The 19962-nt window shown below is 41.6% G+C and overlaps 2 protein-coding genes across 5 annotated transcripts; one reads left to right on the top strand and one right to left on the bottom strand.

Annotated features, from left to right (window-relative positions):
- Positions 1-1258: 1258 nt before the first annotated feature.
- Positions 1259-11554, bottom strand: KIN (Kin17 DNA and RNA binding protein). Of its 2 annotated transcripts, none has more exons than XM_059472302.1 (13): positions 11395-11554; positions 10750-10844; positions 9888-9931; positions 9619-9741; positions 8404-8585; positions 7457-7505; positions 7039-7096; positions 4983-5103; positions 4454-4504; positions 4011-4079; positions 3412-3511; positions 3055-3155; positions 1259-2195 (listed from the first exon to the last, which is right to left on the bottom strand). In XM_059472302.1, the coding sequence occupies exons 1-13, from the start codon at positions 11506-11508 to the stop codon at positions 2133-2135; spliced, it is 1170 nt and encodes a 389-aa protein (XP_059328285.1). In that variant the 5' UTR covers positions 11509-11554; the 3' UTR covers positions 1259-2132. The 2 variants fall into 2 exon arrangements, with proteins under 2 accessions (XP_059328285.1, XP_059328284.1); XM_059472301.1 differs by having other exon boundaries at positions 4983-5106.
- An 88-nt stretch (positions 11555-11642) lies between these two features.
- ATP5F1C (ATP synthase F1 subunit gamma) lies at positions 11643-18963 on the top strand. 3 transcript variants are annotated; one of them, XM_059472121.1, is made up of 10 exons: positions 11643-11724; positions 12984-13018; positions 13908-14039; positions 14379-14583; positions 14990-15133; positions 15506-15570; positions 16168-16323; positions 17324-17420; positions 18224-18261; positions 18824-18963. In XM_059472121.1, the coding sequence occupies exons 1-9, from the start codon at positions 11681-11683 to the stop codon at positions 18228-18230; spliced, it is 885 nt and encodes a 294-aa protein (XP_059328104.1). In that variant the 5' UTR covers positions 11643-11680; the 3' UTR covers positions 18231-18261; positions 18824-18963. The 3 variants fall into 3 exon arrangements, with proteins under 3 accessions (XP_059328104.1, XP_059328105.1, XP_059328106.1); XM_059472122.1 differs by lacking the exon at positions 18224-18261; XM_059472123.1 differs by lacking the exons at positions 18224-18261; positions 18824-18963 and having other exon boundaries at positions 17324-17424.
- Positions 18964-19962: the final 999 nt, after the last annotated feature.

Here is a 19962-nt window from a genome sequence, read left to right on the forward strand (position 1 = left end):
CAGGGAAGGAACATGGGTCTGGAATGGGTGTTATGAGTAGTTTCCAGTATTTAAAGATGGATTAACCAGTGATAAGGAGGGTCCTTGCAATAATTGTTGCTGCTATATTAGCCAGGAATTAGGTAGATGAGTCTCAGACAGCCTCCAGCCCTTTTGTAAAAATTCAACATCAGAATGGGGCTTCACACAGATATACAAATCTTTGAAAGTGGGAAATATTGACACTATATAGAAATAATCAGCATTAAAAGTTTCTCATCCAGAGAGCTTAGCTCCCAAAAGATCTCTTACTTTTCAGGAGCATTCAGCAATGAATGAGATCAGTAGTGAAACAAGTATACCTGTGTGTGTACCAGAAGCTGGATTTAAAACTCTGCTTTTGGAACACCTTACTAAAACACATTGGCCTTATCCTTTTCAATCAGCCCTAATTTAGGAAAGGAACTCAAGTAGTCTCCTTGCCCTTCCCAACTTTGGTTTCCTTCACTTGGGCACTAAAAGCTGGTACAGGATCTTTCTTGCAGCTGTGTCAGGATCAGTGAGGTTTTGAAATGTCTTTTCAAAGTTCCTCTTGAAGTGTCAGCAACTTCCTACAAATTATTTATTGCTTCTTTCAACTCACCCATCATTTCTGACCTCCACAACATCCTGCAACAGCCACTTCAGTGAGATACCATTCTCTGGTCTTCTCCATACCATTTGTCTACATATTTACTCTAATTCATCAGGTTGCAGAATGTCATGTGTGATTATTTTCAGTGATACAGAAGCTGCTCTGTTCTGTCACTTGCCCTCGTTACCCCCCACAAACCTCCTCTCTCTCACTGCCTGTTCTCTGGGAGAGGGCAGTGCTGTTAACACAGCCCAGGCTGCACAAAGAGCCTGAATTTACAGACAAGTGTTCTGTGCCTCCAGTTCTCATAAGTCTCTGCACTCTTTATGCTTGAGAAGACAGCTGATGTCCTGTGTGAGGCTGTTCCAGGCTACCTCAGACAGCAGCTGTTTCATTAAACCTCTGCAGACCCCCAGTTCTGTGCAGGTTTCCCCTGGAAACCACAAATCAACCATTTGAGGCAATGAAAGGAAATAGATTCCAGAGACACACAACCTTCAGTTGAGTTTAGTTTCCCCAGGACCACCCACATGGTTTTTTTTACCCAAATAATGTGGTGCACCAACCCAGCACTTCACTGTGCTCTTTGGTGGACTTAAATCAACAGCATTGGAAAGGTTGGTAAGAAACACACTGGCCTAAGAAAGGTTTCTGTTTATTCCTGAAGTGCCTTAGAAATTAAACATTGTACAAAATGGGACACTTTTAAAAAAATAAAATAAGTAATGCTACATCATTTAGCACAAGTAACATTACTCATGTAGCAGAGCAACAATGGAAGAAAGGAAAAGGCTTTGGAAAACCAAAGAAGCAACCCCCAATTCATATCTGGCCAAGCTTCACCTGGCATCCCAAAACACTCCACAAGTAACATCCATGAGCAGCTCCATATGGAGTCCCTATGAAGATAAATTCCATATCAGTATTTTCAGGAGCCCTGACAAACCTGCTGGAGGAGTAATGACTTGCATTCTACTGTCACTGCTGTGCTGACCAAAAACAAACTGGTGACTGCACATAATAAACCAGAGCATTCTTACAGCATCCAGGAAATAACCCCTTGCAGCACTGGAATCTTCCTGCTATCCCCTCAATCCCATGGCTTCTTCATGCACTCTGAAGTCCATTTTGACTCTAAATTGCAAAGTGTGTTAACTCCTCTGGCTCCAACACACTCTGCCTCCCTGTAGGTAATTCTCTCTTTAGGACCTGCCCACATACTCCAGTTTGCAGCTCTCTGCTACATTTTACAAAAGGAAATTGAAGGAAATATTATAACTTTGATATAAAATTAGATGAAAATTTCCACTGATAGTATTTCCATAAACATTTTATGTAACAAAAAATCAATTGCTATCTTTAAATAAATCAAGTTTGCTGTTTTTGAATGTCTATATACATTATAAATACATACACACACAATTAAAACCCTGACATGGTAGAGTCTTGTGTCTGCCTGAAAGATGTCACAAAGAAGGCTTTGAGAACCAAAATCTTCTCGGATGTATGATTTAGCACCTCAGGCAAGTTTGGAAACATCTTCATACTGGATATCTTCAACTCTGCGCCCTTTTAAAGGTCCCTGGAGAATGACAAAAAAAAAAAACCAAACATCATAACATAAAATTGTTTCTTGAATTCTCAACAGGGAGATTATAGTAGGAGAAGTAAAGAGGATTTGTTCATGATACAATGTTCTTTGATTAATAATTTTCAGCCTGACCACAGAATGTGACCAGGCCTCAACACCATGCCAGAAACTCTTTCACTTTCAGTTTGCTTTTAGTGCCAAAGTTCCTCCCTCTCATCAGGGCATCTGCACAGTCTCTTCCCAAATCCTCCAGAATCCAACCTGGGCTGAGTTTGTGCAGCCCTTCTTTGAATTGCAAGCTGTGTTTAAGAAGATTGACAGTGAGCCAGTGTCATCTGTGCTTTATCAATCAGTTTAAAGATTGGTTTTGCAGAGCAGAATAAAGAAAGAGCCACACAGACATGGTGGCATGGACTGACTGTTAACCATAACTGTTAACCATAAACCAGACAAAAAATGAGCACATAAAGCCCCATATCAATCTGGAAAAGGCAGGAGTAAATTCACATCCTTGCATATTTTGCATTTTTTACCTTCCCACAAAACAGTACCACGACAGCCATGTTCAAAATAAACACACAAAATATTTTCCAAATCTCTTGCAAGTTCAAAACTTGCTAAGTTCAGCACCCTAGCATCTTTTTGAAGATTCTTAGCAAACAGCAAAGAATAAGCCTGTGACAGGTGGGAATATGTGGCTGTTGATAGGTGGGGGCTGTCCACAGAACTCTGCACACCACAAATCCCACCTGTAAGGCAAGATTAAGGATAACATGGTTCTTTCTGAAAGCTCTCCATGTACAGATGGAAAACTCTCTGTAAACAAGAGCTTGCAATGTCTGGTACTTACTGAGTCAATTGTTATTGTCACTGAAAACCTCTTCTCATTGATAGACTCCAAAATGCCTTCATTTCCCCTGTAGCCACCATTTAATACCATCACTTTCTTGCCTGAAATAGAAATAGGAAAAATTACAAAACAGGGTTCCAAACTTCTGCTGGAAAGTTTTTCCCCATCTTTCTTATAAACCCCCTGTAAGTATTTGAAGGTGCTTTAAGGTCTTCACAGGCTGAAAAACCCCAACTCTCTCAGCCTGTCTTCTCAGGAGAGGTTATGGTACCTTCAAGTGGATGAATTATAGTATAAAAGAAATTAAATATAAGTTTTGCAGTGGCAGAAACTGAAAACAGAAGGAAACAGCTGTACCTGGTGCTGGTATTACAGTTTCTAGATGTGTCTGATCAAGCTTCAGCTTGTCCCCAGAGTCAATCACCTTCACAACTGCTGTGTATTTGTCAATCACTTCCTGTTTTGAAAGGCAAACAGAAATACCAAACATTTTTCTCTAAATTTACATTTCAAAGTTAAAAAACTTTGGCATTGTGACTCTGCAATTCTGCATTTTCAAAACCAGGAAAATGCAAGGGCTTCAGCCTGGAGATTTTATGTGCAAATGAGATCCTGCAGCTTGAAATATCAGTGCAGAACTGACTAGTCTTGGGTTAAAATTCAACTGCACTGCTGTTGTCACATCCCATGGATACAGGGATTATTATTATGGACGTGTTAATAGGGACAAACTACACAGGACAAAACTGTGCTTAAGAAAAGATCACTGAATAGATGCCCTTAAACCAATTCAGAGGCTCACAGCCTGTCCAGAATAAGTCCCAATACAGGTGAGGTGACATTTCAGTCCTCAACAGTGTTGTCTTAAGGCTGAACAATCAGCACAAAGAAACAAATCTCCCTAAATTATCTAATTCCAGAAAATCCAAACCAGTGTTCCCCATAGCCCACCTTACCTTAACAATTGCCTTCTTCTTGTGGTATTTCTCTCCAAGCTTTTTTGTTACAATTTTTACAATAATTTCCTGGGAGATTTGAAAGGAGAGAAAAAATAAAATAAAGTGCCAAAACATGCAAACAATTCTACAATCTAAATTAACAGTACAGCAGAGTGCAGGAAGCAACAATAGTGAAGATGTGGCTTTCAGGAATTTGTGTATATTGTCAAATTACTGGCTCAAAGTAGCATCCCTCAAGACTTTCTTGGGTTTCTTTGACACATACAGTTATACTTGAATTCACAATCTAATGTGACAGCCCTCAATGGGTCAAGAGCAGGAAAGGGCAAATAAGTGTGAATTTAGTTTGTAATCTGCTTTTGGATCTTTACACTAATAAAAAATGGCTTTAGAAATGCAGAATTGGCTGGATTTGGTATAACAATTTTAAAGTCACTTACAGGCTGTAACCAGTAGTCTCTTCGAGATGTTCTTTTCTTCTCCTCTTCAAGCTAAAGAACAACAAATAATCACCATTTACTTCTTCCTTCCACTGCTGTCCCATGCCTTTGATCAGCTCTGAACCAATTCTCCAGCCCCATGTCATGTGGGGAACAAAAACAATCCCCAAACCCTAAATTAGGGTAAGTCAGTATAGTCTTGCCTCATAAATCCATTGGATGAATCCAGGAACTCATGACAAAATGATGGTGATTTGTATTTTGTTTTTTGCAAGTGTTTCTAGGTATTTTCTTCTCTTGCAAAATCTGTATTCCTTTACTTCCCAACACCTTAGTCATCTGGGGAATAGGCAGAGTTGAGCAGCCAGTTTTATGAAGAAATGAAACCAGTTTTATGGGGAAATGAAATTATTTTGCCTGGTAAGATGTGAAAGTTGGAATTCCATGTGAACTGAAGGTCTGAGGTCACTTCAAAGGTGAAGTGGACATTGTCACAGGGCCACAGAAACAGATCCTGCATGATTATTACCTCCATGATCTCATCCAGTGCAGATTTCTTCTTTTTCTCTTTGGACTGACCAGAGCTATGAGCTACTTCTTTTCTTTTAACTGCCCCCTCCACCATCTTCAGTGCATTCTGTCCAAGGACACTGCTGGAAAAGTAAGATGGTGTTTTCACAGCAGACCTAACATTTTTTCCCCTCTCCCAAGATGCATTTGAAGAGCTGGTTGTGCTGCTCTGCTTGATTTCAGTTGTCCCAGTCCCCTTGCAGACCCTACACAGCTCCTCCTCTAGAACTGATCTCCTTGGGGTGCAAACCCCATGTCCACTGAGGGTCACTGCTGGCAGTGCAGCAGAATGGACACAGCCCCATGACCAGGTCACCACTGCACAAACAAAAAGTTGATCAAGGTCTTGAGTTCAGCAAAGAAGACAAAAGCTGGTCTGCAAGTAAGGTTTTCAAATTTGAAAGCACAAACTTTAGAGAAGCCATCTGGACAGAGGAACTCTCAGACCGGGCAGATATCTAGAACTCCTTCCAGACAGAGATATTGAGCTTATCTGGCAATGGGAGAAAACACCCTGGAATCTGTAGAAAAGAGCTCCACACTCAGCAACCAAATGTCACCTTCATAACCATATTCAAAACGGGCAAACAGCCTAACTGTGCAAAATAAAGAGCAATCAGCAGAAAAAGTTACATCTCAGGGATCAGGGAACATCTAGGTAAAGTGAGAACTGCCCATGGGCAGCTTCAGTTCAGCCATTTTTATAACAGGCATTTGAACACAGTAAAAAAATTTAGATATTGTGTCAACTCAAAAGATGAAGGCAGCTGCTCTGAGGTGAACAGTGATGCAATAAATAATATGGCCTTAGGACAAATTGCATGCTCTGCCTGTGGTGAGGATGTTGGATATACACCCACAGGGAAGATACCCCACAGGAATGAAGAGACAGGAATTGCAGTACAAGTAACTTTAAGAGAAAAACTATATTTCAGAGAAAATCTGAATAATCAAAATTGCACATTAAATCACAAATCAAATAGCAAGTACTTAAAAAAATCTCATAAAGGGGCAATATACAATTAAAACATAACTGCAGTGTCCATATTTAAGAAGATAAACATATCTAGCTGTGAACTTACTACCATTTCAAAGTTTACAGATAAGTATTTTGTATATGCTGTGAAGAAATTAGACTACTTGATATAGGATTTCACATTTGGCCAAATTTTAGCAAGGACCTGCAGTATTCCTCACTGAAACTATTCAAGTGAGAGTCTGGATTAAGTTTCAGAACCATCTTAAGCACAACTCAATGCTTAGGGATAATTTACAAGTTTTCCTTAAAGCCTGCAATCTGTCTCTATTATTGCAAAGAGCTGCTTTACTGTCTCATTTTCTGCCTGGCATATATCCCATCAGATACCTTATCTAAGAGCTGAGTGAGATGAGGGAAAAGCTTTCTTTTACCTGGAATACATTTAATTACAATATTGCCTTACATGAGAAGATGTACTACTCATCAAACAGTTCCCCAGGCTGCTGTAAGTCAGTATTATTTGCATTATTGATCCCTTTTGTCCTGCATTGCTTGTGGTTACACAGTGACAATTAAATTCCAGAGCTCTGGGAAGATTTATTTCAGGCAGATTTAGCTGCTTAAACGATGACCAAAGAAAGTATTGTCTCCAATTAGACAAGGCAATGAAACCTTTTAGGAACCAAAATTAACCAGTCAGGAATATCCATTCATAGAAGGCAGCTGGGGCTGGATGGCATCACTGCAAATGCTTTGGCTGGATCCCTTTCCCACCCTCCATGGAGGAAGCTGTAACTAACTATTATTTTATGGGCATCTGAATTCAACAAGGCTCCTCACAGCTCCATTTAAGATACACCCACTCATCATTTCAAATACAAAACCAACCATGAAGTCACTCAGTCACCCTTGTGAATACCAACAGAGGATGACAGATTAGACTCCAAATATTTCAGGACAAGACAAACCTTCCTGTTCACACAAATATCACTGTCATAGAAGTTCTTTAAGGATTGGCCTTAAATTCTTTTCTCACCTTGTTTTAGAAGATGCTGCGACTGAAGAACTTGCTCCTTTGTTTAAATTAAATGTAACTAAAAAATAAAGAGACGTTACTCTATTTCTATCTTTACGAATAACTGCATTGAAGGATGTTAACAATTTTTAAAATCCGCAAATAGAAAAGAAGCACAAATTTGAAAATATTTACTAATCTATATTTTGGTTTAGCTTTTAAAGTAAATTAAATTTTGTAATACAGAATACTCTGTATTTCCATTTTCTAGTGCTTTTTATGACTGATCTCAAAGCATTTTATGAAGAACCAAGCAGGCTTCAATGCTCATTTCATTTGAATCAGTTCCAAAATCTCACAAAATTTTCTCATTTTTACTGATTTCACAGAATCAGCTCCAGTAGATTCCAGAAAATTACATCCATCAAAATCTAGTTACCTTTTTCTTCTTCGTTTTCTCTGTTCAGTTCAGTATAGACTGGCATTTCCTGCCAAAAAACACAAAGCACATTTAAAGAATCAAACAGAAAACTGAGTCAAGATATCATAATCATTGATTAGCTCAGTATTACAGACAGTAACTATAATATTCAAGCTGGTTTGATTTATAAAAGATCAAACTTGAAAACATCATCTCATTACAGGCTCCTGTGCAAAACTCTCCAGTTAACAGAGATGCTGCCTAAACTTGCTCAATTCCAGCATAAAAGGCAAGTGGCCTTGCTGCAGCAGTTTTCTCTACCTGAACCAGCATGATGTGACTGGTTTCTGGACAGACTGCTAACTCAAAGAAGGAAATTCTGGTATCTTTCCAATTTTTAAGCACCAAAGGCTCAGGCCATTTAAATTTCAATTAGTTTTAAATTAAGAAGCAGGTAATTGTTTACAACAGGATTTAAATGTACCCATCAATACCCAGGATCAAATGGGAGATTTTAGCCCCAGGCAACATGTATGGGGTCATGGCATGATGCCCAGTAAACAGATCCCAAATAACCACACCAGCACCACCAAAACAGAACTTTTCACTTTGTGAACTTGATTATGCCAGAGCCCCCTGGTTATTTATCTCAGCCTTCTCCATGCACCAGGTACTTGTTATCTGCAGCCCTATTAGTTGTGAAATTCCATAAATGAAGACATGATGCAGCTTAATGGATTGTTTGCTGCCCCTTCCTAAATTCAAGAGTGATTTTTAAATCACTAATCACTGGAAGAGCAGTAATTATTACTTCCTTATTACTACTGCAAGCTAGGTACAATGTAACTCCAAGTTAGGAAGCAAAGGAAATACCAGTCAAGGATTCCAGCAGCATCAAATTCCCCACTGACTTAACCACAAGGAGCTTTGAGCTGAAGGTTCACACACAGTGCAATTTTTCTCACCAGTTCTTTCCCCTCCAAACCTCTTCTAACTTGCTGCTCAATGAATTTGGCAGTTTTTTCCTCATCATCAAGGTCCTGTTTCTTTTTCCTCTCTTGCTCTTGCTGCCTGCGAATGGTCTCTGGGTCCCTGTCGATGTACTGAATGTACCAGCCCTTAGGGGTCTCATCAACCTTGCAAAGACCTAAAAAGTCAAGGCAAAACAAAGTCAGATTAGTGTTAACAATATCAAGATCATTTTCAGTCCAAGTTTGTGGGAATCCTTAAAATCAGAGGGTTTTGGGAAAGCTGCAAAAGGCAGGCCTTAGGAACAGCAGAACTGCAATTAGAGCTAAGCAGTAGCCATAAGATTTGTCAGCAGAAAAGTGATATGAGATGTAGAAAGTAAGGACAAATAAAACTGTGTAATTTGTTCGCTGTAGCAATGTGGATACTTCACCAGAGACAACACAGTCCTTACTGGGCTACTAAAACTGACTTTGAATTATCTGTACCATGTGTTTCTGCCCTCAGATATGTTTGGACACATTCCAGTGTACATCACAAAGTGCATGAAGTGTTTTACAACCCTTTCCTTATTGAAGAAAATGTTTCCTTCCCACTGTTTTAACAAGGAAGAAGACAGAAATCTAACATGTATAAATGATACACACTCACAGTGTCATACTAAAGGAAATACTGCAGCACTGTGCTATTGTTACTGAGCCTGGCTAGAGTGACTTTCCAAACACTCTGTAACTGCTGGATGTATCCTGCAGAACAGAGCCAAAGTAAACTTTCTGTCACACCACAGTGCCATTTAATCTCTCTTCCTCCCACCAAACACAGAACTGCAGATCTCCAGCTTTAACCCTTCCACTAGGCCAGGAATGAAAATAACTGCTTGCCTCTTGTCAGATGTGGAAAGAATCTGTAATTTTTAAATGGCAACTGTTAGAAGCTGATTTAGAATTTAGCAATGTATCCAGTAAATCCAGACCAGCAGATGGAACAAGGAAAGGCTCACAACTGATGTACTTATCCCAGACTTCTAACATTTTCCACAAGCAAACTCCTAATGGTTAGCACAGAAATATGTCTGGAAATCTTTTCATGTTATATACAGGAGGGGAGGGGAAGAAAGAAAAAGAATTAGCACAAATATTTACTGATCAATTATCAGGAATTTAATTACCAAATAATTTTAAGATTTCCCAACCCTGAGCAGGTGCACTCACCTTCTCTCCCCAGCCATTTTGTAAAATCAGTCAGTGTCTCCCACTGTGTGGCATTCATGTGGATGTGCTCTCGATGGCTGATGTATTCATTGTACACAATATTATTGTGCACTCTCTTTGTTCCTAAAGCAAAGAAGTATTATTATTATTATTATTATTATTATTATTATTATTATTATTATTATTATTATTATTATTATTATTATGTGGCTTGCACTGAACCAACAAGACACTAAAACAAACAAACAAACAAACAGGAAAATATTTACCAAATCTCCTCCTGAGCAATTCTAGGAAATCATTTCGGAATTCCCTTAGGAAATAAAAAAAAAGGTATTTTTAGTAAAACTTTAACAACTAAGAAGCAATTTTCTGTTGTCATTAACAAATAAACATCTGGAGTATAAATCTGATTATTGACACATTTCCCTGTTTCAGTAGACCAGGATTAAATACAGGATGAAACACAACATGATACATGCACACACCTTAAATATCCAAGAGAGTAACAGCCTCTCAGAGGGATAAAATGGAGCAGAGGAATCTCAACACTTCCCACTAATTGCTGGCATTTGGTTACCAGGTGTCTTCCCAGGCTGACTGACACAGAGCACAGGGCAGGACAAAGGGCAGAGGAGTGGATGGGGCAGATGGATCACTCATCTCCCTGCTAATTCCAGGGCTGCAGCATAAAGCCTCACTTCAAACTCGTGCTGAGGACAGCTCCAGTCATCCCAGCTGTCATGCAGGTCAGCTGGACAAAGGCCTGGGAGAAGCTGGGGGATGTCAGTCCCTCCCCTGACTTGTTCTCTCTCTGTTATGGCTCTTTTAGCTCATGTGTGTGTGGCAGTCACTCAGTGGGGACAGAAAGGTGATGTATTGGTAACGCAGCAACTTTAAACAGGATTAAAACACGAGACAAAACTGTCAATTTTTACTAAAATCATGGCTTCTTGAAATCTCCTACCTAAAGTTTAAAGGTGGCAATGCCTAAATTTTCAATTACAAGAAAAGGTGACACTAACATGTATCACAACCGTCTTCAATAGGATGTTATTGGGCCTTAGGGGTGTGGCTGTGCAGACCTGAAATGGGGATAAAGATCTGGGTAAGAATACACAGAAAACTTACTCAGAGAAATAATCCATGAATTGCTGAGGATTTTCAGAAGCCAGCAGCAACTGCCTCTGGTGGGACTCAGACATGCAGTGACACTTGAAGCCATTCTGTAAAGCAGAAATAAATACTTGGCTTGTCTTTGTCTCAATTTGCAACACTCATAGAATGAAGAGAGTACTAAAATCCTACAAGTAAACTCCTACAGGTGTGATCGCAGCTCCCACTTTGTTCCCTTCAATACTGGGAAAGAAATTGGTGGGACAAGGGACAATGACTTTAAACTGATAGAGAGCAGAGTCAGATAAGATATTGGGAAGAAATAATTCCCTGTGAGGGTGGGGAGGCCCTGAGGCTTCTCAGGTTGCCCAGAGAAGCTGTGGCTGTCCCTGGATCCCTGGCAGTGTCCAAGGCCAGGCTGGACAGGCTTGGAGCAACCTGGGACAGTGGAAGGTGTCCCCGCCCATGGCAGAGGTTGGAAGCAGATGATCTTTAAGGTCCTCCCAACCCAAACCATCCTGTGATCCCATGAGATAGGAGCTGTCACACGAGCTGACCTGAACCAAGGGGCCCTGACCCTGGGAGAACCGGGACTGGACGTCCTCAGACGGAGATCGGAGCCGCCCGCAGGACCGGGGACCCCAGCGCGCCCCCATTTACCTCATCGCGGCACTGCTTCTGGCACATCTGGCAGTACCAGCGCAGCTTCTGCAGCCCCTTGGACTTGATGCGGTTGGCGATGGCCTTGGGGCTGAGGAAATCCGACTTGCCCATGATGCCGGTCCCGTCCCGATCCTGATCCTGCTCCCGACCCGGCGCCGCTCCCGGTCCCGATCCCGCCCCCTCCGGAAATGGCGGCGGCGCCCTGGAAGCGGATCCCGGCGGGGCGGCGCAGGCGCGGTGCGGGCGCGCTGACCTTCAGCGGGGCTGTGGTGGAGGCGCCGCCATGTTCGCCCGGGGCGCCGCGGTCGTGCTGGTCCAGCCGCAATGGTACCGCCACGGGCTGGGACGGGCGCTGTGGGCACGGGGGAGCGCGTCCCGATGGCCGGGGTGGCCCTGCGGGGTGAGGGGGGGATGGCTTCCCTCGGCCGTGCGGCGCCTGGGGGCGGCGGGGTCGCGGCCGCAGGCGGCCCTGAGGGGCTGCGGGCTCTGAGGAGTGGTGGCGGAGCCGGGACCGGGAGATGAGGGCAGCGGGGACCCGCAGGGATGGAGGGTCCGTCCTTGGTGGGGGTGGGTGAATGGGACAGGCAAGGGTTGAAGGACAGATTTGGCAGGAGACCCTGCTCTGGCCAGGAAATGGTGCGGCTTCCTATGCTTCATTTTAATAGAATTTAGAAACGAATTGCACTGCACGAAGCTTTGTTTAAAATTATTTTTTTATTTCTAATTTGCCCTTCTAATGCCCTCGTTTGCCCCGTGTCATTAACCAAGGCGGTGGGTAACGCGTTAAAGCGTTCTGTGTCCTGGGCCAGTTCTGGCCCCTCAGTTCAGGGAGGACATTGAGGTGCTGGAGCGAGTCCGGAGAAGGGCAGTGGGGTTGGAGAAGGGGCTGGAGAAGGGTCCGGAGAAGGGCAGTGGCACTGGGGAAGGGTCCGGAGAAGGGCAGTGGCACTGGGGAAGGGTCCGGAGAAGGGCAGTGGCACTGGGGAAGGGTCCGGAGAAGGGCAGTGGCACTGGAGAAGGGGCTGGAGAAGGGCAGTGGGACTGGGGAAGGGGCTCAGGTCCTCTGGAGAGCAGCTGGGGGAGCTCAGCCTGGAGAAAAGAAGGCTTGTGGTGACCTTATCACTCTATAACTCCCTGACAGCAAAGTGCAGTCAGGTGGGAGTTGGCCTTTTCTGCCAGGCAGCCAGCGGCAGGACATGATTAACACAGGTCTAGGTTGTACATTAGGAGCAATTTCTTCACAGAAAGTGTAATTAGGCATTGGAATGGGCTGCCCAGGGAGGTTGAGGAGTCACCGTCCCTGGAGGTGTCTGGAGGAAGACTGGATGTGGCACTCGGTGGTTTAGTTGATAAGGGGGTGTTTGGTCATAGGTTGGACTTGATGATCTCAGAGGCCTTTTCCAACCTCATTGATTCTGTGAAATTATACAGATAGGGAAGGATGAAGGTGTGCATGCAAGCCACAGGTCAGAGTGGCTGCAGCAAATCTTTGAATTTCCATCACTCTGAAAGGGACTTGCCCTTGGGAGGTGTTGGTTTGTGGAGACCTAGTGAATTATCCTAATTTCTCCTGCATTCCTTTGCAGGGGCCAAGTCAGGAATATGGCAACGCTAAAAGACAGTAAGTAAAGGTTTTGTCTGCTCTTGAGAGGGGAAAATGTTGCAGGAAAACCACATGTTAAAATATAATTCTCTTTATCCTCTGTTGGGTAAAATGATTGTGATACATAATGATATACAGGCCTGCAGTGCTAATTACATTAAACAAGTGTCCTTCAGAAGAGGTTTTAGCAGTAATTTAGATGTCTTTTTATAGTTTTACTCAAATAGATTTTAAAAAATATTTTTATCATATGTGCTAAACCAGATTTCTGCTTACCTCTAAGAGTTACCTTAATTTCTCTTTTGTTTCTTTCCTTGTGCTTTTATGAAGCATTTGGGGGGAAAAGGGATTGACTGAATGGTTTTAGTGTGAGAATGCTTCCTTAAGTCATCCCTCATAGTTCTTAAACAGGGATATTGCCTTGGAATTGTGCTTGTCAATGGGATACCTGTTTTGGTTTCTTTTTCCATTAGTGTTTTTATAAATGTCATTTTACCACAGTCTAAATAGAGAAGGAAGTTTGTTCTGTCTTCATACTGTGGGGACTTTTTATTTTCTCTGCTTGTCATCTGTGAAAGAAGACATTATACCTCAAATAATATATTTGTGAAACAGGTAGATTTGGAAGTAAAGAGAATGGCAAATAGACTTCATGGTGGGATAAACATTAAATGAATGTCATGTCTGAAAAAAATAATGTCTGTATTGTAAAGATGAACTTGTGTCAGCTATGTTCTTACATCAACGTCTCTTATGAGGTTTATTTGTGTGCTGTTTGTTTATTTATTTCCTCTTCTTTGAGGAACGTGGCAAAATCTTTCTGGATGGCTCTTGCTGGCAGATTGTTGTTGGGGTTTGAGTTGTTATGCCCAGTACAGTCTCTGACCTTGAACCCTTAACCCTGCAGTCACCAGGCGTTTGAAGTCCATCAAGAACATCCAGAAGATCACCAAGTCCATGAAGATGGTGTCTGCAGCCAAATATGCAAGAGCTGAGAGGGAGCTGAAGCCTGCCAGGGTCTATGGAACAGGAGCTCTGTGTGAGAGAAACATCTTGCACTTCATGATGGGGGAGCAGAGGAGGAGGTTTTCATACTGGTGATAAAATGCCAAGGCTTTTTAACCTTCCAGTAGTCTGTTTGCACAGTGAACTTCACTGATGTGATCAGAGCTGTGACTGGCTTTGAAATGTTTCTTGCTCACATCTGGTCTGACCATGTGCAAGCTTGGAACAATTGCAAAGGAAATAAAATTAATCTAGCTGAGATCTGGAGCCTCTTTGGTATTGGTTTTAGTTAGAATAATTCAGAGCATTTTTTATTACTTACTTTCTTTTTTTTTGCCACCCTTGAAAAATGTAATTTTTTTTTTTTTTTCAGCTCTTTATGAGAAAGCAGAAATAAAGGCACCTGAGGACAAGAAGAAGCATCTCCTCATTGGTGTGTCCTCTGACCGAGGCCTGTGTGGTGCTATCCACACATCCATTGCTAAAACCCTGAAGAATGAGATTACCAGCCTCTCAAATGCAGGGAAAGAGGTTATGGTGGTTGGAGTAGGTGACAAGATCAGAGGCCTGCTTCAAAGGTAAAAAGGATGGGGCCCAAAAGTGCAGTTTGGAGTTTTGTTTTCTGTGGTAGAAATTTCAAGACTGGCAGGAAATTGCATTTAAGGGAACTGTGTTAAATTCAAATTCCTGCAAAAAAAATCTGCAAATACTCAGAAGGTGGTTTTGATACACAATTTGGGAAACTGTTACACAGCACTGTTATATTCTTGAAATAAAAGTCTGAAAGCTGGCAACTGGTGCTGTTACATGTGTGTATTGTGAAGCTGTGGTAATTTAACTAAAGGCAAAGTTTCTTTCTGACTCTACTTCAGTAAATTGTTTCATTCTAAACACTCCTAAGTTACAGTTACTTCTAGTAAGTCTTGCTGCTCTTGTACTTTAGAGCATCCACTTGGCTCTAACACAGGTTTGTTGTTGCTGCAGGACACATGGCAACTATTTCCTGCTGACATTCAAAGAGGTGGGACGGAGACCTCCGAGCTTTGGGGACGCTTCAGCCATTGCTTTGGAGCTGTTAAACTCTGGGTATGAGTTTGATGAAGGCTCTGTCATCTACAATCGCTTCAGGTAAGGTGGAACTGAAACTTCACTGGGAAAATAGCTGGCAGAATGCCTCAGAGAGTATATTGGCCCAATGAAGTTGTATGAAAACTGACTGTCATTTGGCATATTCACTTTACTTCTTGATTTTGTTGTTTGTCAAGAACTGGGCTGTTTTTTTTCTGTGGTTGGAACTCCCTTTTAACTTGTGTATAGCTGTTATATTTACAGTCAACACATTATTATATCCACATGGTATCCAAGATCTTTTCATCAGGGTTATCACAAAACTTTGTGGCATTGGAAAGCCAGAATTTGTCTATTCTAATTTGATTTGAACCATTCAGTTTAGAGTCAGTTCAGTTGAACTGAAGAGCCTGTTTTGCTCTTTTTATGCAGGTCTGTCATCTCTTACAAGACTGATGAAAAACCAATCTTCTCCTTTGAAACTGTGGCTGGCTCTGGTAAGTAGGGAGCTAGAAACCACCAGTTACATGCAGTGATAAATCACAAGAAAAGCACTCTTAAAATGGGAATATGATATTAAAGCATCTTATTATGGTGCTTGTATCATAGTTTAACAGATGGTTTTGTCTTGGTCTAAATCAGTCCAAGGCTGGCTCACAAAGGTGCTGCGGGGCAAGGAGTTTAAAAGGAAAGGTGATACTAATTCTGGTTTGAGATTCTGTCTCAAGCAAGATTTGTGCATATGTAAATTCTGTCAGTTCCAAAATTTTCAGCACTGAATAGTCTGAGTAGTGAGTGACTTTTCACTGCTCACTAAAAATACCCCCAAATGCAGCATTGTGTGGGAAGGTTAAACATAATATGGCAATAATGTATTTTGCTTTGGTCTGACTTTCTAATATTGAATTGAAATCGCTAAAAGAATTATAACTAGCATAGAGATTCTGAAGGTACACATAATATGTTCAGAAAATCCCTCTGTTCTGCCTTAAGTACTGAAACAGCCCAGCCAAGGAAACTTCTCCATGTCATTGCATTTTGCTGGAAGTAGTAAATCCTGGCTGTGTGTAAGCCTGCTGCTGCATGTTTTGCAGAAAGCCTGAGTATCTATGATGACATTGATGCTGATGTGCTGAGGAACTACCAGGAGTTCACGCTAGCAAACATTCTGTACTACTCCCTGAAGGAATCCACCACCAGCGAGCAGAGCGCCAGGATGACTGCCATGGACAACGCCAGCAAGAATGCCTGTAAGCTCCTCCCTGCTTCTCCAGGACTTCAGTTGTTCAGCAGGAAAGTGCTGACCTCCCTTTGTGTGATACTTCACTTCAAATATCAGCTGTTTGCTATCTTAATTCCATTTTGAGTTATTTTTTCGAGCCAGTTAAACAGATTTTGTTTCAAACTGTATTTAGTCCCTAGACAGAGGGATTGCTGCCAAGAAACGGGCCTAGGACTGGAAATGCAATAACAGATTATTTTAAAAGGCATATGAAATACTAAACTAGTCTTGTAATGGCTAAATATTCTCTATGCTCCTTTCATGTGGCTGCTCTGAGGATTTCCTGAATTTTTATAAATCTGTACTTACTCGTTCGGCAAATACAATTAGTGCAGTGCAATTTAAAGGTGGGAAAACAAACAATAGTTAAAAAATCATCTGTCATGGAGCAAGTAGAGAATATGTAGATATGCTTTGGAGGGATACTGGTGATTGTGTGAAGCTGATGTGATGTGCAGTTGGGCTGCCTGCAGTGGTAGGCATGGCTCTGATGACTAACTTGAGAGAAAGAGGTGATACTGCTGTGTTTAGAAATAATTGAGAAGAAATATTGAGAAAAATCTGTCTCCATTTGCCACAACTTGAAGGAAAGAACAATGCAGTTAATTGACAGTGAAATCTAATTTCAAAACAAATGATGCCTGCTTGTCTTGTGTTACAATAAGCTATGTCATGCCTGGTATTTACAAGTCTGCCAGCTGTTCTGCAGATGTTTAAGTGACAAGCTGAATTCTCAGATTGTTTACTGGTGATATTACCTGTAGGGAAAAAATGTCAGGAGCACTCTGGTATTTGGCACTATTTGACACTTGCAAATGCCAAGAGGCACTAAGCCTTGTATTGCTACTTGGTATTGCAGTAGTTTACAAGCCTCTTGGATATTGTGCCCATCCAGCCTCTCTGTGTGTGCATTTATAGACATTTCTACACTGATTTTGTGTTTAAACTCCAACCTTGCCTTGCTGCAGCTGAGATGATTGACAAGCTGACCTTGACCTTCAACCGCACCCGTCAGGCCGTCATCACCAAGGAGCTCATTGAGATCATCTCTGGTGCTGCTGCTCTGTGAGTATTGGTGGGAAGGTGCCCTCAGAGCTCTTGCAGTCATGTGCTGCTTGTGTGCCAGGGGAACAGGCAGATTTTGAGATTCCCTAAAACCTGGCATGGCTCCCAAGCTTTTCAGCTTGTGCAGTTCTACTAACCAGAGAGAAGTTTGGCAGTTTTTTCTGATCAAATGCAGTTTAAAAGCTGGTGAAACAGATCTTCAGCCTCACCATGCATCCTTGCTGGAGAGGTGAGGGTTTTCCTCCTGGCCTTTGGTGGATTTACCCTCTCCTCCCTTTTACCTGGACATTTCCTACTTTGCCTGGTCAAATAGCCCAGTAGTGTTGAGTGAGGGAGAGCAAATGGTGTGACTGAAATGCTTTTGGATAAATCAGGTGTTCAGAAGCTGAGAGTTTGGGGCTGGGTTTGCAAAGAGGGAATTTCCACAATATTTTATATTTTCATATGGAATATGTATTTTACTTGAAGTTGAGCATTTTGCTTGTCTGCCTGAGGATGAGGTTTTGTGCAGGTGTGTGTGCTGCAGGTTACAAATGTGTGGGCTTAGACCACAGTTTGTAACTGCATGTAGCTCATGTGTATTACTGTAACAGTTAAAAATTTCTGCTCTGTATGGAAATCCATGTGTTCATATCCTGTGTATTGACAGAATGCCTGGAATCTGGACTTTGTATGATTTTGGTGCTGTATTGTGCTCCTCACAATACATTTGTGGTCATAAATCCATGCAGAGTTTTGCCTGAATTTGCATGAGTTGCTTCCTAACCTGCTTGTTTTGTTTTCTCTCATAATACCATAACCAGGGATTAATCGGAAAAAGCGCTTCAGCCAAAGCCAAGAGGTAAAGTTGTGTCACAGAAACTGGATTGTGTTTGAAATTAATGAACACAGAAAATATGAAATCAGATTAGGAAGTCAGAATTAAATGGTTTTGGTCAGACAGAAACTTTTTTTCCTGAACAGCTGTGAAATTGGACATTTTTAGTTTGAATTTGTCCAAAGAGTTCTTAATTTTCACTAATTTTAAGGAAACTATGTCCATGGGAGCATAATCTCATATGAATTATAATTTTCTGTGGGGTTTATTTTGTTCTCTATTATTGGATATTAATTTGCAATTACTGTTTGAATTTTTGCATAGTGGCCTGACTTAATGCAATTGCTTAAAAATGTCTGTATATAAAGACATACCTAAAGAGGTTTCTGTACTAACATGAACATATTCAAAATCTAAAATATAAGAAAAATTTTGAAATTTAAAATATAAGAAAAAAATAGATTTGATGAATAGTTGGGGGGTGGTAAGGAATATTAGTGAAGTATTCAAATTGGGGAAGATAGGAGTTTAAAATAAATACATAAATAGATGGAAAGGTTTTAATTTGTTTCAATTTTCCTTACAGGTGAAGAGGAGCTCTTCTGAGCATATGTGGTTTAGCCTGCCTGTGTCTGTGTTGACAAGACTGCTCTGTTATCTTGTGAAGAAGTGGAAAAGCCCCAGAAATCTGTAAATTCTTAAAATAAACCACCTCCATGAAAGAGATTCTTTTGCTTGTCTGTGGAACAAATGCTCTTGGAGTCTAAATATCTGGGTTGGGCTTGGGTGTGCTTTGAAACTTTATTTTTTAAGTCTGTGCTCTACACTTTTAATTTATTTGCCACATGAAACATTTAAGTGGATGTTTCTTTTGAAGAGTGGAAGAGATTTTCTGACTTCACCCTGCTTTGGAAGATGAAGTGACCTATTTTGGGAGGTGCATTGCATTGTGGGCTGCAGGAGGAGACTGGAATAACCTCTGCATCACACAGCTGGAACACTGATCTCTTCTTTTCATTTTGTATTGCTACTGTTTGCAGATGTTGAATTTTTAACATTAACTGATGTGATTATGTGAGTCACTACAGAGGTTGTTCAGAATGCACAGTTTAAAGCACGGTCAGCGTGTGCAGAGAAATGTAAATGTCAGAGGGCTGGGGCACCTCTGCTTGGAGACACCCTGAGAGCTGCAGAAGAGAAGGTCCCAGGGAGACCTTTCAGCATCTGAAGGGGATCCAGGGGAGCTGGGGAGGGACTCTGGATCAGGGCATGGAACAGGACAAGGGGCAATGCATTTAAACTGATGGAGGGCAGGGATAGACTGGATATTGGGAATAAATTCTTTACTGTGAGAGGGTGAGGCCCTGCCCAGAGAAGCTCACGCTTTGGTGGATGTTAACTAAACCAGGAGCTTCAGGACTTGGTTCAGAGTCCAGGTCATCTTCAGGCTGCAGATGGGAGATGTGAATGTGACAGACTACTGATAAAGCAAAATGCTAATTTATGAACTAATTAGGTTTTCATACTAGAGTTCTGCTACTTACAGTTCTGTCCTCCATGCTCTGATTAGTTACATGCAGCTTCTTAGTTTAGCTCTTGTGTATCTCCACAGCCACCACTGTAAGAGCTCTGCTGCTCCTCTCTGCACCTTCTACACCACTCAGTTACTGTAAATTTTCTTTCTGGATCCTTTCTGCCACTGGAGTTCCATTCTTTTCCTACTTG

This window comes from Ammospiza nelsoni, chromosome 5 (genome assembly GCF_027579445.1).
Source record: "Ammospiza nelsoni isolate bAmmNel1 chromosome 5, bAmmNel1.pri, whole genome shotgun sequence".
Taxonomy (NCBI): Eukaryota; Metazoa; Chordata; class Aves; order Passeriformes; family Passerellidae; genus Ammospiza; species Ammospiza nelsoni.

Bases quoted from the DNA above. Each gene is read 5' to 3' on its own strand.
- KIN (XM_059472301.1), bottom strand. From the start codon at position 11,508: ATGGGCAAGTCGGATTTCCTCAGCCCCAAGGCCATCGCCAACCGCATC. The intron at 8,586-9,618 runs GTGAGTGCACCT...TTGACTTTTTAG, and splicing joins AAAATGGCTGGGGAGAGAAG to GTCTTTGCAAGGTTGATGAG. The intron at 2,196-3,054 runs GTAAGTACCAGA...GTCATTCTCCAG, and splicing joins TGACAATAACAATTGACTCA to GGACCTTTAAAAGGGCGCAG.
- ATP5F1C (XM_059472121.1), top strand. From the start codon at position 11,681: ATGTTCGCCCGGGGCGCCGCGGTCGTGCTGGTCCAGCCGCAATG. The intron at 11,725-12,983 runs GTACCGCCACGG...ATTCCTTTGCAG, and splicing joins GTGCTGGTCCAGCCGCAATG to GGGCCAAGTCAGGAATATGG. The intron at 14,584-14,989 runs GTAAAAAGGATG...TTGTTGCTGCAG, and splicing joins ATCAGAGGCCTGCTTCAAAG to GACACATGGCAACTATTTCC.